At 36.5% G+C, this 15,439-nt stretch overlaps 1 protein-coding gene across 1 annotated transcript; it reads right to left on the bottom strand.

The window, feature by feature from the left end:
• Positions 1–293: 293 nt before the first annotated feature.
• Positions 294–2,684, bottom strand: LOC123525586 (tigger transposable element-derived protein 4-like). Its single transcript, XM_053551542.1, has 2 exons — positions 2,210–2,684; positions 294–1,525 (listed from the first exon to the last, which is right to left on the bottom strand). Exon 2 carries the CDS (start codon positions 1,440–1,442, stop codon positions 576–578), a length of 867 nt encoding a protein of 288 aa, XP_053407517.1. The 5' UTR covers positions 1,443–1,525; positions 2,210–2,684; the 3' UTR covers positions 294–575.
• Between the last annotated feature and the right edge of the window lie 12,755 nt (positions 2,685–15,439).

Genomic DNA, 15,439 nt, shown 5'->3' with positions numbered 1-15,439 from the left:
GGTGACCTTTGTTCGGAGGTCAACTTGGGTCATTAGTTCTATTGCCTTTAATCCGTTTCAGTGTTGATATTTAAGGTGTATAATAGAGTACATGATGTACTTAATCATTTAAAGTCCATGTTACAGTGGCACACAGACTTGGTCATTATCATCATCATCATCATCATCATCATCATCATCATGACTTTGACAGTCTATTGGATATTAGGGATATTAAGGATTTGGAACCACAGGGCATAATTCATCAAGGATGCATGATGTATAGAAAGATATAAAGGAATTCATTTGTCATTAAATGTTAAATGTATTCTCAGATAATTCAATTTTCATATTTTCATATACATTTATCAACTTCAGTACAGCAATACAAACTGAAAACATGAAATTAACAATCGTTGTAAGTAAAAGTAATGGTAGCACTCAAACTTGGTCATCATCATCATTCATCATTATGTTTGATCTAATATATATGACTAAGAGTTTATATATTACATGTTAAATGCATTTCTCAGAAAATGTGACAGTCACACAAATTTTAAGACCTTCACATATGACATACATGTAACCCGAAATGTTCAGCGTTTGGCAAAGAAGTCACTGATCTTACTCTGCTTAGTGTTCCCTACAAGTTTTTGGCTTGTGATAATGTCCTCAGCATCAACAAATGTACCAAGAAGATTTTCATTTCCATGGGCTACTGCATACTTTTTAAGTTTTTCAATCATTTCCAAGCACTCATTTGTAGAACACACATTATCTTCTTGTTCTTGAAGCTGATCATCCTCACAGTCAGATGTTTCATCACTGACCTGCTCTTTCATTTCCGAAAGCAACTCAGTAGCAGGCCTGTCCCAGTCCTTCATTTCAGAATCACATGTTTTGAACTCCTTGTCAATATTCAACAATTCCATAAAATCACAATCGAACAACTGTCGAGCCATTACATGAAGCGCTATTGGATAGTTATCATCCTCCTCTTCATCACTCTCTGAATCGTTCAACACTGTGCATTCACTTTCACTTTCAACACTGTTTAACTGAAATCCACACTTCGCGAAACACTTAACAATGGTGCTTATTTCAACTTCTTTAAATGCACGTGCAACCCAGTAAATTGCATCCAGCACATTTATATCTTTCAACAGATCAAATCCACTTTTTCCCTGCTTAAGTTCCATTTGACTGATCACGTACTGTAGTTGTTTCTTCCTGTTCTTGAGTTTCATTGCCTGAATTATTCCTTGGTCCATTGGTTGGCATAGAGATGTTGTATTTGGTGGTAAGAACTTAACATTGACATTTTTGAGATTAACCTGAGGATGGGATGGTGCATTGTCCACAAAAAGAAGCACTTTTCTACCTTTCATTTGTCTGTCAAACCAGTGTAGCCATTCTTCAAAGAGTTCGCCAGTCATCCAGGCTTTCTTGTTAGATTTGTACATTACCGGCAGACGATCCTGTTTGATACCACTGAAACACCTTGGATTTTTCGACTTCCCGATAACCAACGGTTTGATCTTTTCCCCTGAAATGTAAACAATAAACGAAATCAAGCAACTGTTGTCTGTGATTTAAAAAAAATAAAAATAAAAGGATGCGAAATGCGCTTTCCATGCTTTAAACATTGTAAGTGATGTTAGAAATCAACTTTTGCATTCATTTTTAGACATGAAAAAATCCGAAAAGTCCCATTAAATAAATATACGCCCTGCTCCCCACTTTCCCATAAAGAAAAAAAAAGAAATAAATAATTCACCGACCAACTACCGTAAATTGTTAAGCATGAATACAAACAAATATTTTTTTCACCTTACAGAAATACGGAAATGTGTAGCCGTGAAACACGCCAGTGCATTGTTGTTTTAAAGGCGTTTCAGTTATGTAGGCCTATGTTTTTTGTTATCCTAAGAAATGAAAATCTATCAAATTGTTGGAGTAATCAAGCCAAATATTTGTTAACAGCTAATAATTAAGCAGTGAGAGACAACAGTGGTTTCTATTTCAATGGGAGCAAAAAGTGCTGCCCAGCTGCAGAGTGAATGTGATGAACTTCAGTCATTTTTAGTATTTTACTTCCGGAATATCCGAACATGCTCGTTCGAAATATAGACATTTTTTTCTAAGACTGTACAGTCAGTAAAAATGATTTCACCGTTGGTCAACCCAACTTGTATCAATTATGCAAAATAGACACGTGCAATCCATTTACCTTCTAATGTATTATCTATCAAGGGAATGTCAAATCAGTCATTTTGTGCAACCGGAAATAAATCTGCAACAAGCAACATGGATTACTTCCCTTAGATGTGCGTGATACACTGTCCAATTTACAAGTTCAGTGAAATTCGTTAATCGAATGAAAAGAGAAGCAGACCTAACTTACGAAAAAATCATTACCTGTCATGCTAGCACACAAGGCCACAGTCAGACGTTCTTTTGACCGTTTGCCGCCCGAGCAATCCTCGCCTTTCTTGAAATACGTGGACTTACTCGAATCCCGATAGAAAAGGCCGGTCTCGTCCATATTAAAGATGTTTTCTGGTTCATACCCTTCGCACAACGATGGTAACTTGTCTTTCCAGTCTTGCACAACAGTTTTGTCTACATCACCGCGCTCACCAGACATTGTCTTAAACACAATATTGTTCCGTTTAAGGAAACTTTCCAGCCATCCGTTTGATGCTTTAAAGTCATTTACACCTAAATCCTGCGCATATTCATCATCATCATCATCTTTGATAATGGCAAGCAGTCCTGTTGGACTATAATGGCCATGCGTGGGGGTTAGTAAAGTGAAAGATTATCAAGCCTCCCAAGCTACTCAATCCACCCAGGAGGACATTGACAATGTGATAAAAAATAGTGCAAAAACCTACTCAAGCCCTTAAAGCCTATACATTGCATAATCTACTATGTACATGGTGAAGAAACAAGAGAGTTAGTACTGTTAAAAGATAAAAGCATATATGTACTGTCTAGGGGATGTGTGGTAACACAGTCAGTCCCGACTTAAACACAGCGTTTGAGTCAGCACTGACTAAGTGCACCGGCAGTGAGTTCCATTCAACTATTGTCCTAGGGAAAAATGAGTACTTTATGTAGTCAACTGATGAGTGTGGTATATGATATGCTAGTTGATGGTGATGTCTGGATGTTCTTAATAGTGGATCCATATATTGTAAAGGTATTATGTCAACAAGCCCATAATGTATTTTATGGAAGAGGCTAAGACGGATGTTCTGTCTTCTGCGCTCTAAGGACTCCCATTGTAATTGCTGTAGTAATTGTGTTACAGTACCCGGCGACTTTGAATAGTTGTTGGTAACAAACCTAGCGGCCCTCTTTTGTACATTTTCTAATTTCTGCTTGTCATTTAATTGATAAGGGTCCCAAACAGAAGCACAGTATTCCAAGGAAGGTCTGACTATTGATTTGTAGGCTGCTGCTTTAGTTTCAGGTTTGGCAGAATGTAGATTTCGTTTTAAGAACCCAAGATTTTGACTGGCCTTATTTGTTATTTTGCTAATGTGTGGAGACCAAGAGAGATTAGATGAAAGTTCCACACCGAGATAGGTAGCTTGTTTGACCTCAGACAAGGGTTGGCTGTGTAGAAAGTAGTCAGTCATGACTGGTTTAGATCTAGGTGGGGTAATGTGCATGATGTGGCATTTGTCTACGTTGAAGGCCATCCTCCACTTCCTCTCCCACCCTGCCAGTCTGTCCAGATCTGCTTGAAGGGTATGTGAGTCCACAGCTGAGCGTATTACTCTATAGATGATACAGTCATCAGCAAACAGTCTCACATCCGAACGAACACTGGCAGGGAGGTCGTTTATGTAGAGAAGAAATAGAAGAGGCCCTAAAACGGAACCCTGGGGGACACCAGAATCAACTGTGTCTACAGACGACATAGCACCATCAACAACTACTTTCTGCGTTCTATTACTGAGAAAGGCTTTTATCCAGTGATGAGCATTGCCTCTGATACCATAAAATTTAAGCTTGTGGAGGAGTCTTCTATGGTCTACTACATCAAAAGCTTTACTAAAATCCATTATAGCGACATCAACCTGGCCTTCCTTTACAGACTTGACAAGATCATGAACAAAGCCCACAAGTTGGGTCTCACATGATCTACGTGCTCGAAAGCCATGCTGATTGTCAACTATAATATCATTTGCATCCAGATGATCAAGGGTGTTACTAACTACAATGTGTTCAAGTATTTTGCATGCAATGCATGTCAGTGACACTGGCCTATAGTTGCTAGGTTTAAACTTCTCCCCCTTTTTAAAGACAGGGGTGACATTTGCCTGATTCCAATCAGATGGTACGAGTCCGGACTGTAATGACTTATTGAAAATGAGAGTGAAAATTGGTGCTATTTCATCAGCACACTCTTTAAGAATTCTAGGTTTTATGGCATCTGGGCCAGCTGCTTTATGGGGATTTAGTCCTTTAAGTAGTTTAGAGACGCCATTTTCAGAAACTGAAATATTTTTCATGTCAGGGTAAGGACTGTTTCCAAGGTCTGGGAGTACAAAATCATCTGGTTTGGTAAAAACAGAGGAAAACTGATGGTTTAATATATTTTTTATATTTCAGTGCTCTTTCTTTCAGAAGCGGACCTGACACATTATTTCTACGTCCAGTGGCATCATTAAACCATTTCAAACACAAGTCGTTAATGTCCTCATAAGTGGTTGCCCGGCGCGGTCGTTTATACTCCATGTTAACATTATTTTCAAACTCGTCCATAATTTCGCGTTTCCGTTTCAGAATTCCATGAATTTGTGTCCTGCCAACACCAACTTGTTCTGCAATAGCCCTGCCACTTTTACCACTTTCGCTAAGTCTTATAACTTCCACGCGTTTTTCTAACGTAAGAAAGTTCCGTTTCGACATTTTTCTATGATAAGTAAGCACTTAATTTAGTAACGTTTGACTGGTATTTTGAACACAATTCGAATTAGAGATATTAACATAATGAATATATTTTATAAAATTGCTCATTTATTATAAGCACTTCACCGTTCATTAAAAAGTGTGAAAAACTGCAGGTGTACCAAGAGCGGTTAACAATGTACAAACAACTCAATTATCAACCATATTATCGATTGCAGAACGTGTTCAACAATCGATCAAAAACAATCAATAACACCGATTGCTCTTTATGTCGTTAATAAGGGGGGCAGTTGCCAATTTAGCACCTCTTTATCAAAACTTTGAAGTTTGACCGCTGATTAGGGAAAATTATGAGCGGGAAAATTATGAGCGGCCGACGCATGAAAAAAATGACCGTTGTTCAGAGTAATTACCGTCTATGGGAAGGACTTTGGCTGGCCGCTGGCCGCGGTCGGCAGGTGGCCGCTATTCACGGCCTTTTTATGACTATATTTCGACGGGGGGAAATCTGGTTGCCCGTTGTCGACAGGTGGCCGCTACTTACAGGTGGCCGTTAGCACAGTTTTGACTGTATTTAACGTACATAACGTAATTTACAAACATAAAGTTCCTCTCTAACTGCACAAAAACGTCATGCTAAAGCTCAACTCATAGAAGCTATTGCTTTCCGCTAGACTCACAGGATAAACTGTTTATGGAGGTCCAACATAGTCAGATCCAATCAACATCAAAAGGAACGTTTTGCCAGTTTGCATTAAAATTATTATTCATGAAACGGATGTTATTATGTAAATACTGTATAAAACACAAAAGCAAACTGCGGAACAGATACTTTACTAAGACTTGTACAAAGTACATCGTAACATTTTTTTTTACAAATGTAATGTCATTGGGACAATGATAATGACATATGTGGATATTTAACAGGTTCTTTAGGTTCTATGGTTTTAACATGGTGGTAGACGAAGGCCATGTTAATATAGCTACAACTACAGGAACAATACAAAAGTCCATGTACGGTGTACAGCAAATAAGTACCTAATTTCATTGGAAAGTTATTAAGACATATTCCTTTGAAACCCTGTCTCTAAAATAAATGATAATTTCAAGATTTATTTCGAAATAGGAAGCAACAAAATTTATAAAGGACGTATTTAATACACGTGAATAATTAATTTACATATTTATAAAAAGATGAAAGTTGTCTACTCAGAAATGTTATAACGTCTTCATTTATGCTCATTTCATATGCTACTTAGACTGATAACGTACTGTACTTCACGTGATTATCATTTGTGCTACAAAATAACTATTAATAATAACATACTTATTCCAATCCTATAGAATATTCTCAACTTTCCAAAATACTATTATGTACAAAGTAATACTAGGCTAAGCCCTTATACTTACCCAAAACCATCTAGCATGTCAATATTATACCTATTAAGTGAGACTGAAGATCATTTCAATCATAAAAACAAAAGTTACAATAAAATAATTTAGCACAGCATTTTTATTTTCATGAACATGTAAAACATATATTTCAAGGTTATATACTCACAATATACTTACATGATATAGCCTCGCGCCAACAGACGAAAATCATGAAGCATAATTCCAAAAATAAAATAATAAGAAATGCTTTGAAATCGAACCAACGGCCTTAAAGGAATTTTCGCCCAAAGCATTGTATGCTATCCTCGGCCACAGAGAGATTCAAAGGTTGTATAGAACTAATACTTACCATCCTGATATTGTTCACAGTCCTATTTATTCCAGAATGATTTAATGATGCGCAATAACTATAATCATGGTTTATATGCCGTTATGGAATAGAAAATTAATTATCAACAAATTTAATTCTGAAGTAAAATTGTGTAAATTTTGCATACTACAAATTCGCGTAATAGAATAACGTTTAAATTGTATTTCTAACCAATTTCTATTCGTATGAATTTCTGAAAAAAAAATCAGTACAGCAACTGGTATACTAAACCTTTAAATAAACAATTTTAACGGCAAAAACGAGCTTTTATCTAATAGTCTACGCCACAAAAGTTTCATTTCGTTAGGATGTCTCCATTGTGTTAGATTGGTCACTGATTGGCTTTCACTGTTATTAGTAAATAACTGGATACAAATACCAAGGCCATGGGTTACCGAGAAAGTACGGAAAGAATATAGTTATCTAAATAAATAACATACATAGCTGCTTGAATATATTCAAATGATCTGTAGAATTTATCGTATTTGCTAATAATATTGGGATATATACACGGAACCTCGAAACGGTTAGGTCTATCATTTTTCCTGCACACTTTAACAAATTAGTCGTATGTTTGCGTGTCGAATCTGAGAACTGGCAGTATGTTGCAACTTCCTGGGACAGCATTAAAGTATTTGCTGAAGGAAATTAAACATTTGCTTTGAAATAAGAACGCAAAGTTTGGTGTGAACGACTCACGACAACAGGAAATCAATGCAAAGACTGCACGTTAAATTAAATAGCTGTGATAGTGCAATAGCTTTTTATTATGTGTGCAGTGATGGTAACATTTTTGATTACATTTCTCAAATGTTCAGAAACATATGTCATAAGTAATATATTGAAATTGTAACAAAATCAATTTATGCGAAGATATCATTTTATTCATTTTATTACCTATACCCATTTTTAAAGATGTGACTAATATGTACCTGAATATTTTGCTTTTGATAAAACCACGCAAATTAATATCACTTATAAGGATACTGAGTGGTAGATATTGAACTACTTTCAGGAGCAATTTCAACACAGTCTCTATTACGATTATTTACCTTATTCTAATGAGTCCATTATAAAATGTTCTAGTACGACGATTTATAACATTAAGTATTGACAATTTGTAATTTCTAGAAAGCTCTTCAGTAATTAAAAACATTTTATAAGGACTGTTTATGATATACATTTGTATATGCTTGAACTTATATCGATTTAAGCGACTGAATTAAAGGTAATATACGATTTCTATAAGTTACAGACTGGCCAGACAATCTTTACGTGGAATTATAATCAAGGCAGAGCTGAGGTTTCTTTGGCATTTTGTACAGTTGGACTGCCTGGTCCGTACAAAACATAATTATGGATTGATGTATAAGGAATATTTTTTATCCTACCCTCAAGATATAGCATAAAATCGGCCTGCCTAATAAACTTTGCTTTTTAAAATTAACTAGTCAGTGTCAAGATATCACTTTTGCGGGAATTTTTGAAATCACATATTTCATCAAAATTTTGCATTGAAACCGTCACCATTGTATTGGAAATGCTTAAACTTAGAAAATGAGAGGTCAAATTATGGGTTTTTATCCAGAAACAAAAATGTTATTGTTATTTTTCACTTTTACAACACCTTTTTCCGAATTTTTCATAGAAACCGTTATCATTGTATTGGAAATGTTCTAACTAAGAAAATAAGTGGTAATATCAAAAGTTTTTATCCAGAAACAAAAAAGTTATTGCAAATTTTCAATTTTATCCACAAATAGAATTGAACTTGCAAACATCGCATATGACGTCAAGTCTGCACGCTGTTGCTCTTTCCAACGACTTTTTTCCCTATTTTCTGAACAGGTAGGATAAATAGAATATTAGATTACTGTCTGAAAAATTTATATTTATTAGGTTCGTCTACGAAAAAATATAAGGCTCGGCACAGCCACGCCTAATATCTTTTCTTCAACTCGCCTAAAAAAATTAAATTTATCAGACAGTAACCTAATATTCTCTATATATAATATCGCATAAAAGATACGTAAGCCAACATTAATACATTATGTTTAGTATGTCTTATCAAATTCTTTATCATCGACTTAGAATGATAATATGTTTAAGAAACGAATTGTCTTTTCACTATTAATATACGTGGTCATGAAAATTTCAAAAGTTTCAAAAAAGACCCTTAACCTAATGTACGCTTATGCCTTGGAAGTGAGTTTCATTGTGTTATGTTTACATGTACGATTTTGATATTCCGTAGCAAAGAAAATGAAATACCAATTGAATTATTTCAAGTCGGCATATTTATTTGTTCGTATTGACCACAAAGGCAGAAGGCAGATCAGAGGCAATTATCTGGACCTATAGGAAATCAATCACTTTATGATATTGTCATATGAACCTAAATAAGTCAGACTTGCGATGATATAATATAAAAAACCACAAAATTTTGAACCTGTTGTCCTTTTTTGTTTACTCTATGCAAACTGAACGTCTAGCTACAGGCTGAACATTTAGTATTCTTGTATGTCTCTCGAGACTTTTTGCCATCACAAGCATCTTTTAATATGTACAAAAGCAACGACGGTTTACTGGACGAGTTCCCTTTACTTTTGTTTATTTCTTTGAACAGATTATCTGTGTATGACGTTTAGAAGCGTACAAATTCAGCGACGATTAGTTGAGCAAGTACAACCCACTGTTAACAAAATGGCACTTAACTTGCCAATGCAGACTGACAGATTTAAATCATGGTCTTAATTTGCATCTAGGATTCTGAAACGGTGCCTTAAGATGCCATGTGCTTTGAATAATAAGTAAAAGCTAACAGATTTATGTTCATGATAAAATAATTCTATCAATGTACAAGAGAGGAAGACATTTACGAGTGTAAGATACGATGATAAAATCAAACCTATTCTCAACAAGAGCCCACTGACCGATATGGTACATAAAAGAATTTTAACCTAAAACGCATTGGTAATGCGGAAAAAACACTGCCATGTTTTAAATATAGTTTTAAAAGAACTTAAATAATTTTTGTGATGAATTAAATAATATGTATTAAAATATTAAAAAAATAAAACATCCAAAAAGGGTTTGTGTTTTCCTTTCACCGAACATTTAATTGCATGTCCTGGTTCAAACAGAACTGACTTATCTAAAGGCCATTATAACTTAATAAATTGTTGAATTTACATAATCAAATGTTCAGAAAGTTATTCATTAAAACCAGTGCAAGGGAGCGCAAGTAGCGCTGCACGTTTCATTACCACTCATCAACAGAATCAGTAAAACCGCGTCAGAGTCAGCTATCTGTTTTGCTTGGATTGTAATATATTCCTATTTTAAAGGGTGAGTGAGTTAGATTTTACGGCGATTTGACACAAACATGTCATATGTCTCGCAGTAGCAGTTACATTGGAAACGTACATCGAAAACATTTCTTAAATATTTATTTAAACAACACATAAGTAGTGTTAAAATATGTTGTTAAATATAAAATATGGCAATAGATGTAAATATAAATATTACAAGCTCAGATCTAGTGAAAAATGAATGTCGTAAGAAGGACAGAAAAGGAGAGAATCTGTTTCAAACAAGTCTTTCAAAGATATATACTGCAATGTGGAGCTGAGTCCACACAATCAATTAAATGTTTTATTTAAGCGGTACTTGGCATGTTACACATTCAGGTTGATCTTCTTTATACAAAAGTTACAAATGACTGTGACCTATTCGGCAACGAGAAGGAACAATTTCCTCCCTGTGAACAGATATGTTCCCTTGGTATCAGTCACCTAAAGAAGGTTTAAGTTTAATGAACGAAGCGTTGTTCAATGACGGTTGTAGTATATGTATTAGTATTTGTTTACAATCAGTATGTTGCAATTTGGTGTTATAATGTGGACCAGGTATTGAACGGATTTGTTTGCTGTAGTATTAGCATCCTCTATTTTAATACCAACATAAATCGTAACAAAAGGTCAACCCGATTTGTTTGAAGTCAATGAGCGCACCGTTTGTAATAAACAGATATATTGTTCAAAGGGTTCTTTCTTTTTTGAAATGAAACAGTATGTTTACAGACATACAGCAAAACAACACACTTTTATGAACTTCAATTATAACATTCATTGATGACGACGAGAAAAAAATCAAAGTTCAAATGTTTCTGACAGGGTTAGCTTAGAGTTTCCTATCTAAAAAAGCAACCACATGTGATCAATATCGCATTTTTTCTTATTCAAAAGGTAGACCAAGCGAAGTCACACATGGATAGTGTAAAATCGAAAGCTGGACTAATTAATTGTATGTTCCCAGTGATAACTGAATGAAGACTTTTCATCATGGTCGTTTTACCTCCTGTTCTAATTTTCTGAGCTTAGTGTCTCTGAAAGACTTTTAAAAGCAGCGTTAAACTACATTAATCAGCGTTAAACTACTATATAAACTCCGCGTTTAACTACTAAAATCAGAGGGGCCTCCTTGGCCGAGTGGTTAAGGTCAGGCACTTCAAATCACTTGCCCCGCACCGATGTGGGTTCGAGCCTCAGTCGGGGCGTTAAATTCTTCATGTGAGGAAGCCATCCAACTGGCTTACGGAAGGTCGGTGCTTCTACTCAGGTGCCCGAGCGTGATGAAATAATGCACGGATGGGCACCTGAGATCTTTCTCTACCATTAAAACTGGAAAGTTGCCATATGACCTATGATTGTGTCGGTGCGACGTTAAACCCATAAAAAAAGAGCTGTCTCCATAGGATGACACATGCCCCCGATGGCACTTTGAATGAATAGTTATGGCCGATGTTAGAGTTTAGGACCTTTGACCTACGGACCTGGGTCTTGCGCGCGACACGTCGTCTTACTGTGGTACACATTCATGCCCAATAATTTTAAAATCCATGCATGAATGACAAAGATATGGACCGGACACGCCCATCAATGCACTATCATGAAATATGACCTTTAATGTCTAAGTGTGACCTTGACCTTTGAGTTACGGACCGCGGTCTTGCGCGCAACACGTCGTCTTACTGTGGTACACATTCATGCCAAGTTATTTGAAAATCCATCCATCGATGACAAAGATATGGACCGGACACGAATGCACTATCATGAAAAATGCCCTTTAACGTCTAAGTGTGACCTTGACCTTTGAGCTACGGACCTGGGTCTTGCGCGTGACACGTCGTCTTACTGTGGTACACATTCATGCCAAGTTATTTGAAAATCCATCCATGGATGACAAAGATATGGACCGGAAACGAATGCACTATCATGAAAAATGACTTTTACGTCTAACTGTGACCTTGACCTTTGAGCTACGGACCTGGGTCTTACGCGCGACACGTCGTCTTACTGTGGTACACATTCATGCCAAGTTATTTGAAAATCCATCCATCGATGACAAAGATATGGACCGGACACGAAAATTGCGGACAGACTGACAGACCGACAGACCGACAGACAGACGGGCATAAAAAAACAACAAAAAAAGCTAAAATCAGCTTTAGTAAAATCAGCTTCAAGCTCAACAAACAAAAGATAATGACAGCAATTGAAACGCTGTCTGGTACTTATCCTCCGTAAATAATCTAGTCTACGAGATTTGTGATTGTTTAGAATGAACTACTCTTGTGTAATAAGGCTTAACCTTTTCGTTTTATGACGTCTCCATCAGACAATTAATTACTTTCGTCATGAATTTCTGAGCATTCTGGTATTGACATTAACGTTAATTGCTTCCGGTGAATGTAATCGTTCTTATAAGGTTTATTATTTACTCTATAGGTTTTGTTATTGTTAATGCTCAAAACATTTATTTAAAGGTTTAGAAACCTCGCCTCCGGATTTATACCGAGACTTCTAAATTGAAAAGGAAAAAGAAAACAGATCTTTAAGTGTCGTGAGGCGGTTGTAAAAAGTCACTTGGATTCAGTGTTGTTATATTTTCTGGTGATTTTGGATCATGGAGTCCATTCAATACCGATGTAATAGAGTTCCGCTTCAGCCGGTGCTAGCGGGCGTGAAAGGTGTTGCACTTTCCGTTACCTCTTATGAAGAGACTCAGTTAAACTGAGTCTGTTACTATTCTGCTTGGTTGCATTCTCTGCTTCCAGAGGAACTTCTTACATATTTTATTATATCATCCTACTTTTTCGTTTCTGCTAGGAATGTTTTATTTTGATTTAACTTATTGTCCGTTCTTTTGTCCGTACACCGTATTTCTAACTCCAACTAAGATACCTTTAAGTTTTGCTTATAATCTCTGCGAAAAGGCATCCAAATCAACTTATGCAGGAATGCTTATGTTAGTATCGTCAGTATCACAACACCCCTTATAAAATTTCAAATGTTTTAGGTTAAAAGTCACGGTCAAAACTTGGAAAAAATAAGTGTCCAAAACATACGCTTGTCTTTTCATAAAAAAAGAAATGATTTTTATTTCTTTTTTAGGCTGCTAGACTTGTGAACGTGCACATCAGTTCCGTCAAGAAGTAAGCACGTAAATATCGCGCCAACGGAAGTGTTGCTTATTCACCAAGGCAGTCTCAAAAACAGGTCTCCACACGTACATAGGATCGGCGCTTTTTTCTGTCTCACCTAATGAATAAGCGATTCAAAGCAACACATTCAGCACGTGCAACCGTGTGGAAACACGGACGTCCAATCAGTGACACAACAGTATGTTACTATTTCAGTTGCTACGGTCTCCGGGCAAGAATACCTGTTACAGGCATAAAGCTTTAACCGCGTCATCATCAAGCACGCCTTATGTTGGCAATAGCTCATCTGTATTACACGAGGTTAGACATTGCACTGATGCATCACGCTTTAACGTGGAAACGAAAGACGGCAGAACACACATATATAAGGCGGGTTGTTGATTGGTGTAATAAAACGAATTGGTTTGGTGGGGATTTCGCGATGATGCGTTCGGGAGGGAAAATGTCCTCAAACAACTCCAGCAGTTCTTGTTGACGGCAACCTAGACCCAAAGGTAGTACGATGATATCATTAACACAGTAGCCCTACTTCACTTACAGGTCAATCGGAAATGAGATGTACAGATAGAAACAATCACCTCTCAAATGTGTTCTAGGGCACCGCAAAATCCAGGACCCTCTGACCGCTGCCAGCAGCAAATGGGTTCGTCTCTGTAGCGAGATACAGCTAGCATCTTCTGTCACACACCGGCAAGGGGCGATTGTAATTATTAAATTGACAAAGTGAGTTGATCATTTGTCTACTAAAAAGAAGTCAAATAAAGTACTCGTAACCCCAAAGAAATTGATAATGGTATATTGATTTTTTTTTGTTTCATGAGGGGAGGGGAAACTGCTTTGGGGAGGGGATCTTATCATGGGTAAGGTCTTAATTTGTATAACATTTTATCATTAATGAAACCCACTAGAAATATCACAACTGTTCATCATAAATAAATTCAAGAATGTATGATACATGATGATAAACTTGACTACAAACTTACCTTGTTTCTTGTACATTTCAACATATACAGAATAGTTGTTTCAGTGCAAGATGGAAATATCTTTCACCGAGAGGACGTTACATGAATAAATATGAACTTCACGAGTGGCGCAACAATTAAAAATATCCAGAAAGTCTAAAGTCGGAAATACACTTTCACCTTACATTAATTTCAAAATAAACAAGTGGAAAAGCACAGGTCGCTCAACATGACATAAACGAAAATGTTGCAGGCCCGGTTTGATTGAGCCAGTTCATGGACAGTAGTGGAAATGCAAGCTACCGTCCACGCCCTCTAGACAAATTATTACAAATGTAGAAGAACATGTAAAAATGGAAAGTAGATATGAATTAAATGTAAATATAAGACATTAAATGAGCCGCGCCATGAGAAAATCAACATAGTGGGTTTGCGACCAGCATGGATCCAAACCAGCCTGCGCATCCGCGCAGTCTGGTCAGGCTCCATGCTGTTCGCTAACAGTTTCTCCAATTCCAATAGGCTTTAAAAGCGAACAGCATGGATCCTGACCAGACTGCGCGGATGCGCAGGCTGGTCTGGATCCATGCTGGTCGCATACCCACTATGTTGGTTTTCTCATGGCACGGCTCAAATTATTTTCTGATCAACATTTAACCATGAAACGCTAGTTCAGTACAAACCTTTGCCAAACATATTCCGTCTTAAATTTTACATGAACGCAGAAAAACAGAACAATTTCATTTCTTTAAATATTGCGTGTCTCACATATTGGAATTTGCATTAATCAAAACATTATTTAATCCGATTACGTAAAGCTCAAACATTTTTAACTGAATCCTTCATTCATCGTTTAGAAAATTGGTAAAATAAGCTTAAGGTTTTAACATTGCGCGCGAAAATTCACATTCATGTCAAAATGACGGCCAATTTATCCTTAATTCTAATCACAGCTTGCACGCAGTATCTTAAGCTGTTAAGTAAATTTCACGCAGAGGGTATTAAATGGCATACTGCTAATGTTGTACTTTAATTCAATTCCACGGCAGAACCAGTTGCCAATATTGTCTCCATGACATTAGTGAACAATAAAAGGAATATTTTTCGACCTCTGTTTTGTCATAGATTTGATAATACAACAGTACGACATAGAGCCATCCAAAGAAGACATGACAGCTGACACAACAAGGAATCGGTAAACCGAATGATGCTCCACGATGCATGTGCTTGTCCCAATACGGGGAATAACGTATTAGAAACAAACAAAAAATGTAGATAATGAAAAGAAGAAAATTGAATAAA

Source organism: Mercenaria mercenaria, chromosome 9 (assembly GCF_021730395.1).
Source record: "Mercenaria mercenaria strain notata chromosome 9, MADL_Memer_1, whole genome shotgun sequence".
Classification (NCBI taxonomy): Eukaryota; Metazoa; Mollusca; class Bivalvia; order Venerida; family Veneridae; genus Mercenaria; species Mercenaria mercenaria.
Note: the sequence above shows the minus strand (reverse complement) of the source record. Positions and strands in the feature narration are given on the sequence as shown.